Source organism: Trichoplusia ni, chromosome 26, assembly GCF_003590095.1.
Source record: "Trichoplusia ni isolate ovarian cell line Hi5 chromosome 26, tn1, whole genome shotgun sequence".
NCBI classification, from domain to species: Eukaryota; Metazoa; Arthropoda; class Insecta; order Lepidoptera; family Noctuidae; genus Trichoplusia; species Trichoplusia ni.
Window position 1 is genome coordinate 305,781 of NC_039503.1, and position 22,069 is coordinate 327,849.

General features: G+C 35.5%; 1 protein-coding gene across 1 annotated transcript in view; it reads left to right on the forward strand.

Moving 5' to 3' along the window:
- The window catches only part of LOC113505568 (protein stum), a 45,261-nt gene that overhangs the window by 13,241 nt on the left and 9,951 nt on the right, over nucleotides 1–22,069 (forward strand). Inside the window, exons 2-3 of the mRNA XM_026888349.1 lie at nucleotides 11,068–11,198; nucleotides 12,248–14,681. Of these exons, the coding sequence (XP_026744150.1) occupies nucleotides 11,068–11,198; nucleotides 12,248–14,681 (2,565 nt within the window). The remainder of the gene's footprint in view (nucleotides 1–11,067; nucleotides 11,199–12,247; nucleotides 14,682–22,069) is intronic.

Below are 22,069 nucleotides of genomic sequence, written 5' to 3' on the forward strand. Positions count from 1 at the left end.
ACTCTTTCACGCTAAAACTACTGAACACATTGAGACAAAACTTGATACACAGATAATTTGCATCGGCTATTACACCAATGTTATCGCGTCTTTTCTTTTGGAGTTAAAGATTGATACAGTCAATGAAAGACATCATCATCATTATAGCCTTTTCGTCGGCTTCCAGTCTAACTGGATTCCGCTAAGTAGTGTTTCACAAGGAGCGACTGCCTATCTGACCTCCTCAACCCAGTTACCTGGGCAACACGATACCCTTAGACTGGTTGTCAGACTTTGTAGCTTCTGACTACTCGTATCGACTGTCAAAGATTATTAAGAAGAATTAAACACAAATAAACAATTATGTCGGTTAAGGAGTAGTTAATGCTGTCGATATTTAATTAGAATTATTCAGAGAGCAATTCTCATGTATATTTCTCTGGAACTTGGCAAGAAAACGTAATACCGATTTGTCTGTCTACTGTATTATAATCATATGAGTCACATATTCCAAAATTCACAATAATCGTAGGAGCAACTTATCAAATGCCTTTTATGTTCACGGCGTGTCTCGCAGGTCGTTGGCAGGCTTACGTCACTGATACAGTCAGGTACAGAAGGCCTTTTTGGTAAAAAGGTAGGTTAGATAACGTTATGGCGGTATCACGAAAGATGATGTAGCACGGCGGTTCAGGTTTAGTCAGTAAGAGTCTGAAACTATATGTGTACTCCTCCGAGGGAGCGAGTGTCCATGAGGATTCCCCAGCCTTATCAAATAAAAAGGGTTCAAACCAAGCATGAGTAAGCATTTGTGTGATCCAAATATGCTGGTTCTGACTCTGGATGTTTTTTTTTTTTCAATTTCAAAGTCTTTATTTCTCACATATTACATTACATTACTAAATTACATGCCCCGCAAAACCGTATACAGGGTTTGATATTTATAAAAAAAAATCGCTTCGGTACAAGCGATAAAAAAAACTTAAGTACTCAAATTAAAGAAAACTTTGAACTCGTATTTGTTTACATATTTTTGACGCTGACTGTACGTTGCTAGTTCATATCGTATATGTTTTGAAAGAATATTGTTGACGTGAACAAAGGAACTGACGACATTTTGCTGTTACACTACAAAACTAATTTAAATATTACAATGTATAATGTAACGCGTATTTTTACATTTTGCGTGATATACGAAGTTTCATAAAATGGCAAGAAACAAAACGCATGTTGTGAAAAGTCCCTACTAATATTATAATGTAAATGTCAGTTTGTTTGTTACGCTTTCATGCAAAAAATACTTAACCGAATATCATGAAACTTTGTACACACGTTCTAAAGGATATAAGAAGTAAGGGTTTTTTTACGCGGATTTAAAAAGGATTATGCTTAACAGCGATATAGCCGCGAGTAAAAAGTTAGGGACATTTTTTCTAAACAAAGAAAAAATTTTGTTGATTCTTGTATAAAAATATAAGCACTGCTAATACTTGACTGTATAGAATTAATATTATGGTTTCCAAGGTATACACGGTGGTTTTTTAGTCGTCTTACAAAAGCAGCCCAGTTCATGTATCCGACGTAAAATACCCCTAGGCGTGATTATTAGTTTTTATCATCAAGTAAAATAATAAGTACGAAGAAAAATTAAACAAGAGAAATCTTAAATATACTCTTAAAAATGATAAAAACGCCGCCGCCCGCGCCCCTCACCATTGTTACAAGGCTCGGACCGCGCTCGCAACAGAGCTGTGTTTCTAAAGAACTACGAATTGCATTATAATATTGAATAAAAATCGCATTTAATTTTTTTTCAAATCTCAGAAATACCTATTTTTTATCATGAACGTGTTCTAGTCATTGGATACATGAACTGGGCTGCTTTTGCAAGACGACTAAAAAATCACGGTGTATTACATGTAAGTATAACCATACAAAAAAAACTTTTAAATTGTTTCAAACGTATTCAAAACTAATCGTTCAGTAACTAATTAATAAATAGTCTTACCGATTTAACGAAATGGGTATGGCGGTAAAGCGGTTAAAGTTAAACCTTTTTAACTAATCTTAGTTAATTAGAAGATGAACTCGAGATGACTTTGACCTTAGCTCGAGGCCCGATTAACAATTGCGATCGTTAACAACAAACCGTTTTAGTTAATTGATCAGGAAGTTCGTTCAATTAAATAACACAAAACATAGAAAAAAACCTTAGAAGAGATTAAAATTGTCGAATATAAATCCTTTCGCATTTTTCTCCTGATTAAAGATCGTATTCTCAAACGTCACTCATTTAAAATTCGACTTTTAGTGTCAATGGCAACTGGGGTCCGATTTTGCTATTTACAATGGCCGATGAATGAATAGTTATTGAATTTATTTTCTCTCAAAGATCTTGAAAATAAAATAATTGGAAATTCATTGTATTGACCGTCGTCAGTGTTTCGCCCAGTACGGAATTTCCAATTGTTTTATTGTTATTTAGTTCATATTTTTTTCCCTAAGCGGCTTTGGAAACATGATATTTAAAGGTAATTAAAAAAAATACATTTTAGTCATGCGAGATACAAAAAAAGTAATTACTGTAGGTACCATTTACTGAAAACTGATAGTCACCTACATCTCAAATGTGCTTTCATTCACTAATTCCGTTTGTCTGTGCCAAAATGTAATTTCAAAACAAACCTCTTAAATATCCACGTTTCACATCCTTAAATCTATCAATATAAAATATATTACAAAATATTTAACCACACCAATTATTTAACTTTCATATTTAAATGTAAAACCAATTTAGACCTTCCGTAGATCACGCTCGTCCTGGTTTCGACATTCTTTGATTACTTTGTTTACAAGAATTTTAAAATTAAAAGTATGAATTTAAAACTCAAATATACAACTGTTTCAATCAATTCAGCCTGGATAGGTCCCCAAATTGCCACAACACCCAGTCACCACCAACACAGTCCGAGCAAGCCGCCCTTTTTTTAATCAATGGTTCAATGGTCGCTAAAATAAAAGTTTGTCTCTTGTTTGTGTTGCCAATATTAGTAGCAATGGAATATATAAAAAAAAGAATTTAATTCAAAAACCTTTGTTCAAATCTCGCACCACAAAATACTACTGAAAACAATCATCTCAATCGCTATTTAGCTAACAAATAATACAGTAAAATAAGTATTACGAAGTAGCACAACACTAACTAACACCTCGATTTCTGTCTGTCACTGTATTGTCAATATTAACTTTTTAACAAAACTCGATTGCGACCAACAACAATGCATCATTGTCCAACAAAAACTGTCAATCTTACATCACTGGCTTTCAACACAGTCCGAGACATTCGTAATGCGTGGCCTGATTGGTTTTCAACGAGGTTTTGGTCAATTGATCACAATATTGAGAATAATCTATACTCTATACTAATACTAATATAATAATATAAAGCCGCGTTCAAACAAACAAACTTTTGTTTGTTTGTTTGAACGCGCTAATCTCATCAACTACTAGTCCAAATTGTTTGAATTTTGTGTTGAATAGACCTTTAATCGAGGAAGGTTTTAGGCTATAAACCATCACGCTGCGACTAATAGGAGCGAAGATACAATGGAAAATGTGAAAAAAAATAGGGCAGGTATAAATCATAACTTATATCTTCTACCCGCGGGGACGAAGTCGCGGGCAACAGCTAGTATTGTATATGTTGGTAACAAAATCACTTCCAATTATTTACTTCGAGAACTCATACAGCACTTCGAACAAATTACTCATCCACAATAAACTCATGGTTTCGTGAACCCAAGTCAACTCGCTATACTGCCATAACTATGTCTACTTAATAACACATTTGACAGTTGAGTTCCCGCGCAAATTGACAGATAGGCACCGGTAATGGCCGACTATGCCGGCGTAATTAGGTTTAATAATTAATTTAGCTTTTACGTAATCATAAGTTCAGGCTGGAGGCATTGGCCGGGCTGTATGGGTTGATCACACTTTTGTTTAAAAAGAAAAGATCAAATACTAAAATAGTCTTAAGCAAGTGCTTTTTAAGTTCTAATTATCGCAAGAATTCTATTTTGAAAACTAAAGAAATATTTCTAGAAAACTATGACTGACTAATAAACGGTGCAATTCAATTCGAAAAACAATTCTAAAATACCATCTGAGCTCTTTCTAAAATATTGCGAAAATTCTGGAAAATTCAGTCCTTAATCTGAAGTTTAGAGCTGTACAGTTACATTTCGAAAAACAATTTCAAAGACCTACTTAAAATTAAAAAAGTTAAAACATTGTTTGTCAAAAAGGGATGTCAGCTTGAAAAAACTACTTTACCAAAAAGTCAGTGCGTGTACCTTTACAGAGTTATAAAACCAAAATCAGTCTGGTTTTATTCGTCTGGCAATAAAGCAGACGCCGATAACATTATGAAACACAATTTTACTCAAAAAAGCCGATGTTTAAACGCATTTGTTAGGTAAAATGGTTTAGGGTTGCTCGAGTTGATATTAAAACCTTTCACTTTTTTGGTACGAAATATTTCAATTACCTATGTTAGAATATGAATTAATTATTATTATTTATGTGTGACCAACAAAATAGTTACTTACGGATAATTAACAGAATTAAAAAATATAAAAATCCCACCTTTTTAAACGTCCATTAAATTTTATCACAATCAGTCCAGCCGTTTTTATAAATTGCATTGTCATCTATTTTGAAGATACCCTGAAAATTTCACCCTGCCATCTTATCGGGAAGGGCCTGAAAATTGAGTTCAAAATTCAACACAACAAGAAAAGTGAGTGTATAAAAACGTGGGAAAAGATCTTGTCATTTGACAAAATCTGACAGCTTAATGCAATAAAACTTCAAAAGGAAATTCAAATCTTAACCTCTAAATATTATGTTCTCAGTTCTCGCTTCTAAAATGGCCTCTCGCTCTTGACACTTGTTTACATATTTCGTTCATATGTTTTGTTAATTAGTTTAATTATGCGGCGGCTAGAAAGCGGAATGCTTCTCAAATTCTAGTCGCACGTAACTGCGATCAGAATGTACTGAACTCTGATTATAGCGGCTGTGATATATGAGGGGTGAGCAGGAATAGAATATACTTGAATTTAATATTTTTTCTCGAGATTTTTTGAGAAAAAGTACCTTTACGTGCATTTTTAGCAGTCAATAACCAAAGAGTAAAACTAGAACCTTATTACTAAGGCGTTTTATATCCGTCTGTCCGTCAGTATTTGCCCAGGCTGTATCTCATGAACTATAAGGTAAATATTTAAAATGTAGAGTTTTAAAAGCAATGCTTGTTAAAAAAATGTTTGTCGATATTTTGATTATTCATTGTCAGATTTTTTTAATGCAAAATACACATATAATTTTCATTAAAAATGCATGCATACTTACATGTATTAATTTTCACGCCTGAAATATTGAAAAGATAGAATAAGGAAGCACAAAAGTAATATGCATAATAATATGCATACACGAATCATTTTCGTGTAAATGCAATCTATAATGAATTTCCTAAACTTTTTTTTAAACGACTCTCAAAATACATAATTGAAACCTGTAAATACATCCTGACTCAGGACAAGCATTTGCGGGAATCGAACCCGGGACCCGTCACGTTCAGTGAGTTCGGCGTGGTGACCTCAACCACTGGGCCATCTTTCAGTCAAGTCATGTAGCACAAAGTATTAAGAAGGCTTAGAAATACATTTACTTTCATAAGATTTGACAGATATCGCCCACGTGTACATTACAATAGACAGGTATTGAAGATGGCTAACCTTGAAATAGATGCGCTTTATCTACACCCACCCACGTCGTCTTAGTGTTGTGTTTCGTAATAACAATATTAGCAGTGTACTCTATTGATATGTTAAAGTATCTATAATAATAATAAAAGTAAATTATTTCTGTAGTTATTACCTACTGATATTTTTTGTAAATTTTTTTTTATGAATGTATTCGACCACCATTTATGCATTTGTAGTCCCAAAAATGACATCACAACAGTTATATGTATCCATTAAAGTGTAGGTACCTAATGTTTTGTTTTTTTTAGCAACAAAAATAATCAACAAAATCGGTTCATAAAGTCTATACTTCTGAGGAAACAATAATATAAAGGAAAAAGCAAAATAAAGCAGAATTGAGAACCTTCTTTTTTAAATCAACTCAAAACGTCATTGCAATCAATTCATCCCAAATATAATACACGAAATCATTGAACCCAAACTAAAAAGGTCATAACCAATCATAAGCCACACAACATATTAAAAATCCATCTATTTTCGTGTCAACCCACATGTTTCCCAACGCCCATACAAGTCATCTACCTGTGAGTCACAGTTTCGACACTACGGAACCTCGCCCGTCCCACCATTCTCCTACGGTACTCTAATCCTATTGTTCTAGCGTAAATTGCGTTGTTTCGTAATCGGCAATTATTCGGATGTCTTAATGTGGGCATCCATGTTAAATAGACTTCGTATAACCTTCGATGTTTGGTGGTGTGTCAATGTGTGTTACGTTTTGCCACAAGTACAACTCTCTTGGCTCTGACTGCACGGAAAGCCGAGTGGCATAGGCCACCATGCGAAAACCATTATTAACGTGACGTGAGTTCGATCCCGGGTGGACATGCATCCTGAGCCTGGGTGCCTTTGTTTTGTGTTTTTTTTAATTTATTAATATGTCAGATACGAAAAAGTGGTAAACGACAAGTATTTTATTTCTATGAGACTTCTACAATTTACCTAGTAATTCAGACTACTTACGTCAAAGCCTGCAGTGTCACAATAAACAACAATTTTAAAAATCGTAATTATTTTTTTAATTCGTCTAATCAACTTATAATTACAGGAATATCAATGATATTACCAATGACTTTAGACGGCGCTTTTCAATTATTTTCAATGTTATGTATGTAATTAATGTCGCGATATTTTTACAATCAGCCACCCATCTATGAGCCGACCACGAGTATTTCGGATTTACTAATAGTATCGATTCAACAGCTTACAATTTTACACATGACCTAAATTGCTTTGATTGATTGCCAAATTTCCTCTGATCCACACTTATATATGTATTCATCTCTAAATAAATACATTTAACACATAAACATTACATTTCAATTCCATATTTTTTTAGTTTATTAGGTCAGAACGAATAGTTTTCCATTGAAACTATTCCCCCATACATTAAGTTTCACTACCACTAGTTAAGCTAAGCGTTTGTGGTGCGCCACCACGCCAGCTCTCTGCGGTCGCCACACAATCTCAGAAGAAAGTTAAGCTGTTACCTGTCAACTAATACATGACTGTGTTAGTACATAATTATGTATACTATAATACTACACGTCTATATCTGCATGGATAGCCGAGTGGTTGTCCACCACGCCAAATCCACTGAGCGCGTGGTGTCACAGGTTCGATCCTCGCGTTGGACAAGTATTTTTGTGATCAAAATCCTGAGACTAAAGTTTACTTCTTCCTTAATTGTCTTCTTCGTAACGAACTCTGGTCGAAAGTTGGCGCAGCCTGTTCTAAGATAACCAGACAACAATTATAAAGTTTTGAATAATTGGTCTAGATATTTATTCCAAAAAGTTTTTGACAAAGATCTAGGTTTTTACTGTCCTTCTAGCTCGTTCCCTAAGAGAAAAACTTTAGATTACTTTAACATTAATGACACTCAAATTTAAGAGGAAGATGCTCATGCTTAGTCACGAGTCTATTCAAAACTCTTCATTTCCCTAGGTCTCATTAGGAACGACTGTACTAGGCTGAAGGGAGACATTTCGCTAGGAAGGGCAAACTCTATAGGTTAGAGTTTTTTCCGGTAAGTTCCGTGACCACATTAAACCCATCCCGGTACCATCCTCCACGGTGCCGGTCACGGCTGGCGGACCCAAAGTGGTGCGACACGGCGACTGTATTGTTCTAGTACGCAACTACACTTTCCCCGGACACGCACCGCTTGTTGACAACGGGCTGTTGGACGAGAGGCAGCGGTAGCGGGAGAGGGTGGAACTTGTCTGAACAAAAATATATGAAAAACCTTAATCTGCAAATGACATTAGGTTGATGATATTGCATCCTTGCCGCACCCAATTAATTTTAGTCTTCTTTAAAATACACCGTGATTTTTTAATCGTCTTACAAAAGCAGCCCAGTTCGTGTATCCAATGACTAGAACACGTTCATGATAAAAAAAATAGGTATTTATGAGATTTGAATAAATTTAAAATGCAATTTTTATTCAATATTATGATGCAATTCGTAGTTTTTTAGAAACACACAACTTGTAACAATGGATATGGGCGCGGGCGGCGACGTTTTGATCATTTTTTCAGAGTATTTTCAGATTTCTCTTGTTTAATTTTTCTTCGTACTTATTATTTTAGTTGATAATAAAAAAAAAATCGCGCCTAGGGGTATTTTACGTCGGATACATGAACTGGGCTCCTTTTGTAAGGAAATAAATCACAGTGTACATAGCTTCCGAAAACTCTCCCGCTGTTCTCTCACCTCTTACTCCACAAGACGCACCACATCTAACTTCGTGGTACATCACTCGGTAATTACACGATGCGTTTACTGATATTACACGCACTAACGTACAGGGATGGCCGACCTACTGCGCTAGCGTACTGCTTTACTATAGCCAGTGGAACAGTGGATACAGCTTAATTATAAGGCTGTAGGAATAACTGGTTCCGTAGGAAAGTCGTGAGAAAATTCTGTTGGATAAAACTGGACTACTTTGATAAGTTTGAAGAATATCCCGGTGATTCGTGATTTTGAACAATTAATTTCTTTTCTTTATTAAAATTATTAATTGAAAAATCAAGTTTAGTTTTAAACCAATGGTTGAAATTTAAAACGACTTTTGGCCATACTTTTCTGTACGTCATTTTCAATTATATAGGTAGGTATTATAAGTAATTCGTGTGATATTGTCCGCAGATGATTAAAACCAAACCTGATGCCCGACTAGTTTTAAACCGAACTCGAACTTTTAAGTTCTTGACTCTCAAGCACACCGCAGCCGCTGCGATAACTCTTGCTTAAGGACTCTGAAACTAGTAATTATTATAACTGTTGTTAACACTTACTTTTTTACTTATTAAGCGTAACTTACTAAATTAATCGATCAATAAATTAACGAAAATAATAAATAATGCATCGTCCACACCTGTGTTTTGTAATGGTTATGAAGTGTGTAACATCGCAATTAACTCGACACCGACTGGTCTAACTTCTTTGTATTCGTTCCGATCAACGATTGAATCATAGACAACACTAGATAACAAAAAAATAATTGTATGTGTAGGGTTGTGTTCAGTGTGGTTCCGCAGACAAGTGTATCCTGAGACTGGGTATCTAAGTGTTTGTGACGTGCATCATTCCCCTGCCCTTATCCCAATTATTTTATTTGGGCTCGGCGCAACATGTCATCTTCTTCCATACCTTCCTATCGGCCGTCATCTCACAAGAAACACTCCTTACAGCCATATCGTCGTTCACACAGTCCATCCATCGTTTCTTTGGTCGTCCTCTTCCCCTATATCCATCCACATCCATGCTTAACGCCTTCCTCACCACATGATTTTCATTCCTCCGCACAACATGCCCATACCATGACAGCCGGTTACCAGCAAAACAAGGATCAAGTATTTTTGCGGGAGCCGTTTAAAAAAAATGTCAATCATGTGTCGAGCGATCTAATTTCTTACACTGCAAGCGAGATACAAAAAGAGGAGGTATGCTATAATAGAGAGAAAAGACATCAGACACTAAGTTAGGGGAATAACTGCTAGATACCAGACTTACTATTTTGTGTAATTAATAGAATTAATAGATCTAAAAACCCACATTTTTAAATGTCCATTAAAATTTTATCAAAATCGGTCCAGCCGTTTTTGTAGTGTTAACTTGCATTGTCATCGGGTTGAAAACTACCCTGTAAATTTCAGCCTGCTAGCTTATCGGGAAGTGCCTCAAAATTTTGTTGTGTTTTAAAAAAAAATCTAACCGGAACGACAAACAAACAAGAAAGTGAGTGTATAAAAACGTGGGTAAAATACCTTTATAAAAACTCTTAATATTATGAGGAGCTGTTATTTCCATTCCAATTCACTGGTTTTCTTGTAGAATCTTTTGAAGTAATCCCTAAAAATTCAAGTAGCGAAGAGCTCATTATTACCGGTCCAGTTGTGTTGACGTAACGCAAGGTCGGACAACACTTGTCTTGCAAAACTAACGTTATGCGGGTAACCGTTTACAGCACAGATTATAATTTCATTAATCTGTTTTTGAAGGTGGTTTTCTGATTAAAGTAATTGATTAGTAATGCTGTCGTCGCTAGGTGCTGTTGTTTTTCTTTTGTTTTTTAGTTTCTGTTCCAGTGACTTCGTCGTCGTTTTCTTTTTACGCCAAAGCCAAACCCACTGAGCGCAACATTTCAAAATTAATAAATTACATGACATATTTTACCCACAATATAATCGACGCTTAAGAAAAATAGGTATTACGTAGCCATCAATATTTACAATGACAATTACAATATTGTTACCATGACATTGACAGCTTCTTTATTTCCATGTTAGTAACGGTGATTTTCAATGCTGACGTCCCATCACAAGTTTAGAATTACAAATAAAAATTTGCATAGCGAATAGTTCGCTAAAATTGAAAACTGAAAACATACAATAACTAGCTGTTGCCCGTGACGTCGTCCCCGTGGGTAGAAGATATAAGTTATGATTTAAACCTGCCCTGTTTTATCACATTTTCCATTGTATCTTCGCTCCTATTAGTTGCAGCGTGATGGTTTATAGCCTAAAGCCTTCCTCGATAAATGGTCTATTCAACACAAAAATATTTTTTCAATTTGGACCAGTAGTTCCTGAGATTAGCGCGTTCAAACAAACAAACAAACTCTTCAGTTTTATATATTAGTATAGATTACTAAATTTCGCCGTCCAAGTCAATCCAACGTCATTGCTACATAACCTACATAATTCTCTCTACCATGATCTTAATCTTGTATCTCTCTCTTCCCCAGCGCGGTGTCCACATCTAAGAGAAAGAAGGAGACATCGTTCGCGATCCTCGCGGAGACGCCGGTGTCGCGCCCGTCCAGCCCGCGGTCACTGCCCGTCGATATCAGGACTCGCAGGATCTCACCCTTTAGAGGTAAGATATACTATAATAATATCATCATCATCATCATCATCTCAGCCTGTTGCCGTCCACTGCTGAACTGTATAATAATATTCAGAACTTTAATTATACTTTTACGCGGAGGGTGCAGGAGCTGGAGTCGAACCGCAACGTCAACTTCCAATTAAATTGAATTGCTTCCTGCATCTCCTTCTAAAAAAGACTTCTGACCTCAGAACGTGGTGTTCCGTCGCTTCCGCAGACAAGTTCCACCAGAATGCACCAAGACGTATTCCAAGGAAGATTACTAATTTAATTTTAAGCTATTTACTACCACTACATATAACAACAACTAACTATTGTATAAATATCTATGTTAGTCTGTAAGGCATATAATTATTATGATTTAACAAAGACGTGATCAGCAAAATTCAGAATATGTATCAGTTGAGTAAATACTGATTATAAGCCTTCCTTTAAGCATCGTCGGTCATTTCTATAAAATAACAATCATAGCTCACTGCTACATTGATGAAAAAATATGAATCGCTGTTTAGACAAATGAATTTTGAATTTTGGCCACTGTTACAATCACTGCTGTGTACGATGTACCGAGGTTCGATCCTTGCGTAGGACAACCATTTGTATCTGTATCAAACTTGAAACAATATTAAGTTTCCCTTTTCGGGAACAGCAGAAAAAGAAACAGAATATAAATTTAAAGAACAAGAATTAATAATATGATGTTGACGATAAATATAAACAAGAAATAAATATAAGTGCAAATATTACACAGACAACCTTGAAATTAACTTACAAGTGAAATATCAAGGATAACTCTATTGTAGAGTTTTTCACTATATCAAATAAAATATTTACTGACATTATTCTTAAAAATATAGAATAACGAATGAGCATGGAGGAGTTATAAAGTATTATACAAATTGTTAATATTTAATTTTATAAAAGTAGTTACTATAATAAACTTATCGTACTAATAACAAGTATAAATAAACTAGTTCACGGTGTTGTAAGACAAAACATGTAATATAATACTAATCTTGGACTTCCATCTCCTCCAGGTCGCGGTTTCCGCGAAGAGACCTCCCGCCACAACACTCCAAAGACTTCAGCTGCCAACTCCAGATCGAACTCACCACCAAGGAGAAGAACCAACTCCTTGTCTCGGATAGACAAGATGGCGTCGACAGCCACCCTGCCACTACCCATCATCCACACACTACCCAGGCCGCACTCACCCAGAAACTTCCTCAAAGAAAATATAGAAGAAGTAAGAGAACTCAGTGAGCTGAACAGAGAAAAGCATGAAGCGGAGGCAGAAGCAAAAAGGATAGAAGAAGAAGAAGCAATCCTAAAAGAAATGGGTCTGCTTGATAAAAGCAAATCTGGTTCTAAAAGTTTGGTTACGTCGAGAACGAACTCTAGAAGTAATTCTCCAAGCAAGATTAACTTGAGGTCGAGAGATAACTCTCCTTCAGCGATATTACACTATGAGAACATTCCCGCTAACAGCAAAGAGTTCGTTAACCCAGACGATGGGATCAGACAGCCTGTGACTCACACATCTCGCATGAGATCCATGTCTAAGTCTCAACCTCAGTCTAACAACGGGTCTCCAAAACATTCTAAGATACCCAAAAGACAAAGTTCAGTATCACCAAACAGAAGCACTTCTAGACGAGACGGATCCATGTCTCGGAGACCAGTTGAAAATAATCTGAATAAGAATCAAAGATTTATATCAAACAGTACGAGTAGTATTCACGAGACTATAAGAATTGGGAGCCAGGTCCATGACAAGAGAAGTAGCAAAAGCACGCAACATCTCGATATATCTCCAGCTCATATCAAAGGAAAACCTCCAATATCTCCCGGAAGAGGAGGCCCACCACCATCGAACAAAGCTATCAACGCTAAACGATTATCCCCTATAGTTGGTACTCCAAACAAAAGTCCTACGGATGATTTGAAACCAGGTTCGGCTAGAACAACTTCAAAACCCACTGCAGTACCAAGGAAAAATGTAAAAACTGCCGGTAACACACCTGCTACATCTAGATTGACTTCTAGACAGCCTAGCAGGTCCGTTAGCAGAGACCCAAGCCCAGAGAAACGTAAAACAAAACCAGTTACAAAACCGGTGAGTAAACCTCCAAGTAAACCAGTAACTAGAGCAGCCAGTACGAAGACTACACAGAAACCAACTGTTAATAGTAAACCTGAAACTAAAAAACCTATGAGTCGTACGAACAGTATGAAGAGTCTCACGAGAACACCAAGCACTAAGAACTTAAACGAGAAGCCACCTCTTAAAAAGACAAACAGCAAAAAAGACTTGTCAGAAAAAGCACAATCAACAAGTAAGATAAACGAAGTCGGTGCCAGAAAAGATTCAGTAAAAGAGACCAAAAGAGCGCCAACAGGAAAAAAGGAATCAAAACTTAAGGACAAAACAACAAACACGAAGAGTACTGATTCTCTCAATGACGCAGACAATATAACGAAACAAGATAGCGAAACACAATACGATAAGAAAACGAACGAAAATAGTGAACTTGTAATATTAACTAGGAAAAACATTGTATCGATGACGACAGCCGCCATCACATCACAGCCCTTAAACGTTGTAGCTACAGTCACTAACCAACTACCGGCTGCTTTCGAGAAAGCTAGAGAAAAAGGAATATTCGAAAGATTGAGTTCCAAGGAGTCTCTTGTTGGCAAAGAAGAAGCTACGACTAATGAGAAAGAGAAAGAAAAAGAAAAGGAGACGACAAGCAAACCACACAAAAAGCCAGAACACAAAGAAGCTGCAGAAGAAAAGGAAAAAGCTGAAGAGAAAAGACCACCCAGACATCCCAAAAGCAGTCACGAGAAACCAATATTTACCGAAGAACAAATAAAACTCAGGCTGCTACAACCGCCTTACAACAACCCTCAAGTAGAACGTGCAAAACAGAAAATAGAAGCCATATTAAAAGAGCCTGAGGTCTCAACAGAAAACATATTAACAGCATCAGCAAAGTCTCGAGAGCTCAAAAACACAGTTAAAGAGGCAGCTGATAAAGCGAAAACTGATGTCAAAGACGCAAAAGACCAAGTAGACAGTAAAATGACAGAAGTAAAAGATCAAACTGTCAAACAAACCGAGAAACTGACAGACGAAATACGTTCAGAGGTAACTAAAATCGTAGACAGTATCATAACTCCAGTCGAAGAACCAAAAGAAGTCGCAGAAAAAGCCAAAGATGTTCCTAAGAAGGCAGCAGAAGTAAAAAAAGATATAATCGAGCCGATAGTTACTGTTGTTAACGAGAAAAAGAAGAATGGAGGTACAGAGATATCTGAAAAGGTAAATGAGACTCTTGTTAAGGGAGAAGGAGAAGTAGAGGTGCAGAGTTCCAATGTATCTTCTCCGGGAGTTCAGAAGATGGCGGTCGAAAAGAAAATGGCTGATGGCAATGGGTCAGATAAATCAACTCACAGCAATGGCGGGTAAGATGTTTTAAAATGTTATTTTTTTATAAGGCACTTTTCAACAATTGGAATTTAATTACTGTCGAGGTAAACTTTTAGGTTAAAAAAAGACGATCACAATTTGCAGTCACTGATCGCAACTGTTATTATTTGACAAAATCTAACACCAACACAGCACTGAAATATTATAGTTGGTTTGCGAATCACATATTTTTACTTATCAGTCTTTCAAGAAATGAATATGTTTTGATCGAGTAGAAAATCACAACTCGTTAATTCAAATTGGGTTACGAAGTAGCACTTTTCAAAAGTCAAAGTCGACATTAGATAGCGCCCTGATTTGCCCACCTAAGCTGTGAAAAAGAAACGGTACAACAAATTCTTTATTACATGACGCTGTCTTTCCATTCGCAACAAGAGAAAATAGATTAAAAAGAATTCAATTTTTAATGGAACGTGACAACGAAACAACTGATTGACGGCAATACAAAATTAAAAACACTGCAACAATTTTAAAAGTTCAGAAAGCTAAAATGTTACCTCTCAATTATAATTTATTTATTTAATTATCACACTAATCTACCATTACAGGTTACTTAACCTAATGCGGTAGTTAGGACTAAACAAAGGTCTAAGTATAATGAATTTTCTTATCCTCAAGAGAATTAAGGACTGTGATAGCAAAAGCGAAAGCGCATTCGTAACCATCCCTCGGGCATTATTAACTACTGGAGACAGTATAATAACTTTCATTTTGAATCCCTTAAGAAATATGTAGATTATCATAACCATTATAACAGGAATGTTAATTAGTTTTCCAGTGTTAAATGAATTCCCTATTGTCTTAGCCATCAGGATGTGATTTTAATATCAGGGGAAAGTTTTTGTCAGTCTTAAAATAACGCAACTGAGTATCATGTACTATGTATTGGCAAAGTATTGAGATATCACTTATTTTTTAGCAGTCTTAAAATAAGGTAATTTAGTCTATTTAATGGCAAAGTTTGAGATATAACTTATTTAATATAACTTATTTACAAATAATTAATTAAAATATGAAGGTAGAACGAGCAACATCTTCTGTCAAGACGAACGCTATCTCAGTCTGCCCGTGACCATGATACCTGCAAAGGTATCGAAACGTCGGGAACTAAAATCTAAAATTAAACCGCGAAAAAATCCGTAAAAGTAGTTTCATTTCAATGTCTAACATTCGCGTAAACCTAAGAAACCACTAACTTATTTAATGTTTAGAACCTTTCAGTGTTAGGTGTCATGTTGTCTCTATTCTGATAGATAATCAGTAATGTATTTTGTAAAAAAAATTGCGAGTGAGTGGGGTATATACAGGAGAGCTCATAAGAATATTAAGTTTTAGTCTAAATACAAAATGCAGAATGAGACTTATCACCCAAATTTTAAAATCAATTTATTACTGCATCTTCATGCCTCAGATGACTGACAGGACTGATTCTTTTCAATTCAATACTCTTATGAGCGGTATGATCATCAAATATTGTATACAGAAACGAATTTTATCACGAAAGCAGTTCAATAACTTACATCTGATTTATAATTACCTGTCAAAAATATTAGTTTCAGTATCGTAAATAAGGTTTTATGGAGATCCTTCCCAGTTCTTCTCCTGACAATTACATTTGGGAACCTTGCACCTATATTCGTTATGTTAAAATTTTAAAAGTGCCTAGAAAATGGCTTCGTTTAAAAAAAACTTTCGGTTTTCAACAAGAAGAATAATATTGAGAAGACATTCTCAATATTATTCTTCAACGATTTCGTTGCGAATTGAACACATTCCTATGTTCTCATGTATATCTTATAGAAGTGCCATTCATGATCCTGGCGGGGTCAGTGCGGTAACAAGGCGGTATCGACCGCGTGGCGTGACCAGTGCGCTATTACCATACGGGGGTCGGCAGGGGTGCTGTACGATAGTATGTGACTGGGGGTATGTTTTGGAGATGTCTGAATGGGGTCGATGGCTGAGTGATCTATTTAAAAATGATTTAATTACAGTGCTCTTCGTGCTGAGAAAAAGAAGTATTTTTCGAATAATAATCGACTTGTTTTAGTGCCGTTATTCAAGGTTCATTTCTAAGTTCTTTTAACAGGACAGGCACATTTAAAGGACCAAATAATTTTCTTAAACCTCTAATTAGTTAATTTCTTTTCTGATTTTCTTCCCATATTATTAAATACTAATTTTGCCCAACATTAACAATAATGTGGCAAACAATAACCCATGTTTCCTTACCAAAAGTGTATCCAATCCCTGGTATAATAACCATTATAATTCTTCATTCATACTAATTTTAAAGGGAAATTACAGGTACACCTTTATTTATAGAGATTTCCACAATACATCAAAACCTATTAGACTTGTCACCCGATGATCAAATTTCCTCAATGCCTTTCATCACAATATTTCGTTCTTAGTCAGAATCCGCTAACGACCTCGATTTGAGCAGCTCAACTATCAAGGTTGCCGCGTTCTCTATTACCAACAATTACTTCAGGCTATATCGCTTTAATTTCCGTTGCGTAAAAAATTAGAAGACATTAAACTTGGCAGCCCTAGTCATGTGACGGGGCACAAAAATTGGGCGTATCATGATCATACATACATGCAGGTCGTTAGAGTAAACTCTTTGATGCAGTATGAAGTTTTGAATATACATAATATTTTTTTATAAAGTAAGGTCTCGAACTAGTCAGAGAATTCCGAATTTATTTCTCAATACAGAATTATTATCTGAAAATGGACTTCTAATACTTATCTTTTCCAAAAATCATTTTGGTTCCTTTAGCAAAAGGTTAAAACGCCCTAAGAGTTAAGACAGACAGCAAAGCCCTAACTAAAGCTACCAAACTGTTAAATTAAACGTTAAATATAAATCTGTATCAATCAACTGCAATCGACTAATAAGCTAATAAATCCACTATTCTTGCACCGAGTAACATTTTTATACATAAACGAATATACAGACCGTGTGTATACCAAGCAATGTATTGGTAATAAATAATGACAAGCATTTCGCATTGTACGTCATACAATGCCGCTTTTGTTCCTTAATAATATTACAGTTTCTTTGATGCCGAATTAATGCATAGTGAAGTTAATTAGAAGCGCGAATTTCATAGAATTTTAATCTCTTTAATTTATTGGAGCTATTAATCTTTACAGCTATTTTCTCTAAGGCCAATTTAATTCGCATATTGTATTATTCTTGGTAGCCTTGTTATTTTGTGTAGTTAAAAAAAATAATTAACTAATATTTCTATTAATTTGCAATAAAAGTGATTAGTTAATAGCTTGAAAGTATGTTCTCTGCCTTTTTATTTATTTTGGTAACTACTTTCGTTACCGTAGAAACATTGGCCTAAAGATATGAAGATTTATCAAAGAATGACCAGACAGGGCAGAACACAGCGGGAGCTAGAAGTCTCTTGGAAAGTGTTGCCTAGCAGTAGGTACTAACAATAAAATTAAAACTACTTTTTAAGATATAATACGCTGCCAATCGAGGCCAACTAACAGGGCAAATACATGCAAAATAGTCCTTCGCCGCTAAAACTGTTGGTACTATTATACTGCAAGAATCCCTGCTACATAATATTATAATATATAACCGACATCGACGCGGGCGAAGCCGCGAGCGAAAAGCTAGTATCTAATAAAACGACACGCGAAGGACACCAAAACACCTCACTTTTCCACTTTAGACATTCTCAAAAGTAATTGTTCACACCATACTTAAGATATTATCCCATAAGTGGCGACTTGTCCCATAGTCGAGAGTGTTGTGTTACCCACGATCGCCAGAAAAGATAGTTCTGTGTTTAAAACGAAATTGATATTATGGGAAAATTCTCTCCTTTGTAAGAGTAATACACGTGTGATGTTAGAATAATTAAGTTAAGACACCATCATTATGTTTTCCCGCCAAGACGTGATAATCTAGTTTTGAAAGGTGTAACTGCCGCAACCGGTTCGATCCCCGCGTAGGACAAGCGTTTGTGTCGTTTTCGAATGCTTGTCTAGGTGTCTTGGTGCATGTGTGCATGCGACACAAGGATTAAACTAATAAATGCGGGAGTCCAATAGAAAAAAAATGAAAAGCAAGGGCGACTTTGGATACATTGCCGGCGATTATATATCGCTTTTGATACCAGAGACGCGCGGTTCAGCAATGTATTGCAAATAGTACTATATAATTTATGTCTCGTCTCTTTTAAATCAAATTTTAAGATAGTAAACAAATTTTGAGAATGATAGACTTTGCTTGACTCTTATTCAAGAATCAAAATACATTGGTACTTTAAATAGGCCCAAATCGAGACCCTTGAAGAACCCCTCCGTCCTTTCTCTTTCTATTACAAATTACAATATACCAACATATTCAAAACAAAAATCTGAATCACGCAAATTTCGTTAACTATACGTTACTTTCAAAGAAGTCGTTACACCTCCAGTTATTTTGAAATTGACTCATGTAATTACACTTGAGGCTGACTAACTTGTGCTATGGGTCGTCGACTTGGAGTGACCTTAGACCTTGGTCCAGTAAGTGACCTTAGGTGCAATCTTGATGATCCAAGTCATATGACTAAGAAAGTAATTGGAGACCAGTTCGGAAAACTCAATGTATAAGTGTCATCTAGTGGTCAAGAGTGATGATGAAAGTTAATTCACTTTGTGAACAAAAAGGTGTGTTTGAGTGCACGGTTAGCCGAGTGGTAAATGGCATCAAGGGTTTGATACCCGTGATAACCGGTGATCTATTTATTTTATGCTTGTACTGAGTCTGCGTGTTTTGGTACATGTGATTGAAAGTTTGTGTGAAAGCACAAAAAGAACAAAAATTTTACTTCGTTTAAAAAAAAACAGCAAGACATTATATTTCTATAAATCATCTTGTCGACATAGTATTATTCTTGAGCCCAAAGTGGAGGTCAAACTCAATGAAACTTTTATTAACTTTAGCTTAAATTCAGATCAAAATAATTTAAACGGCATGACATGCTGTGGAATTTTCTAAACGAGATCCATAAGATCCTTGTGTCTCAGAGATTTTAATTTCATAGTCACCTAACATTTTATTAAATTCGTCAATTTGGTATAAGAAAATCAAGCCTTTAAAACCTACACCAATAAACACCCTCATTACTCAATATGACAATATTAAAGACAATAGAAAATAACATTGAAATAAAAGGCTGAATCTTAACAATTGGAATGTTGCCAGCATTGTTTTAAACTGTATAGTGAATCCAATTCATTTCGAAGCTAGGGTAAAAAGTTGACAGACCCCCGGAGATATGCGCAGTGTTTTTGTAGTCTTGCAACGTGAACGGTCGTACTAACGATGGCTTAAAGTTAAGTTTTAATATAACTGCACTAGTGGAGGAGTTATGGTCAAGGTGAAGACTAAGTTTAAAGGAAAGTTTTGGACAGGAAAACTTTTTAATTTTACGGTGCTATCCCTGTTTTCTGGCCCTTCAGACGAGAGACATTTCCACATGAGTTAACGGTGAGATACTTGATCATGTTCAATTGCTTAGGAGGTTTGCATAATTATGTTTAAAGTGAGTGGTATTTTAATCATTTACTTTCGATATGTCACGTGACTTCAACTTATAATTCATTGTCATATTCATATGTTTGAATGCTTTCAATTCGAACTTAAGTTAGAAAAGTTTCTTGTCAAAGGATTCTGGAGTAACCTAATAGCTGTAACATTATCACTGTTACCATTTAATACGATTTGCTGCTTTCATAAGAGAATTAGACAATAGTTATATATCATATTGCTTTCCTATTCTCTTGATGCTTTCTCTATTATTTCATTAGCTGTTCTGAGATAATCAATCGTTCATCGTCAGTCGTCAAACACCGAGATTAAGTTTATCAATGGTATTCATTGGGTAACATTGCAGATTCTAGCTTACAGGAGTACCAATGATAGATGGCGGGCTTGTCCCACTGTGATCACGCTCTCCTACGCTACGGCATAAACAGAACACCCATTATGCGCCTTTTGATGGGACAGGCTTGTTCAGATTGATCTGGCTCTTTCTTTCTAAGTCCAGTCCAGATAAGGCACTGAATTCATTTACTCGTTACAAAAAACGACATTGACTTTAGAGTAGGCCAACCCATCTGCTGACCTGCATCGGCTGACCCATCAGTTTGTTTCGACGTTTCTTCTCAGGATAGCTACCTAGAATATGTCGACTCCAGGGATGAAGTCTATTTGCAGATTAAATAATTTCATTTCATTAGAAATTTTAATATCATATCGCACTCATGGGGTACTCATGTTTAATATTAAAGCTTCCATTCTCGGTATAGTGCAGTGGCTTAACGTTTGACCTTGCACTAAGGATTGCATGTTCAATTTCCGCGCGGGACTTTGTTTCACTTGATATTAATATTAATAACTAGTTCGGTGTTGTTTCTTGCATTATTACTAGTTTGTGAACTTACTCAAGGTAGTTGGGTAAATCTTATTTTGGTTAATGTCATAACTACCGAGTAAATTTTTGGTCTATTTTGAGAAAGCTTTTACCTAAATACTTATTTTTATTTGAATTGGACAAGAGATGCTTGAAAAAAACGACTTTTAGATATATAACTTTCTAAAAATGCACATACAAGTTGGCAGACAATGCCTGGATTCCAGAGATACTGCATTCATCAAAATCTGTTTCGTCATTTACAAATTACAGTAAAATAAAGTAACAACAAACACACACACATGCATAAAAATGCATTAAAGCAGAATTGAAGCGGGTTCAACAAACTACCCTCACATAAATTTAAATAAAAACCGTATAAAGATTAACTTGAATAGAGTTGTAATTTTTTAAAGAAAAAAACTCGTAAACGAGTAAATTATAGATACAGATCTCATTCCTATTTGAGCGGTGTACATTTTATTGGTCGCCATCTTGGAACTTGCATGCAATGGCGTCTGATGCAGCGAATAAAAATATTTAGGAATTATTTTCTTGCATTTTTTAAGTAGGTATTTTTTTACGTTATATAATTTTATGTTGGTATTTAATATTCCTAGTGTAAGTAAATCGGCAGATAAAGAACAAAAAATTTATTTACTTAACCCCATTTTCTTAAATTCAGATTTAATTCTTTCTGGTTGTCAATTAGGTCATTTGGTCAATATTTGACAACAATAAAGTTATACTGACCAGAAAGCTACTAAAGATCATTGTAGATAAACAATACCCTCCCAAATAAGGTCACAGACCGTACGGAATAAAAACATAAATAAAAACGTCAACTATAACTGTTTGCAAAGGTCCACTTTCTTACATTCTTTCTGTCCAAGGCTCATTACGTCTGTACACGCTACGCTGGCACGTAA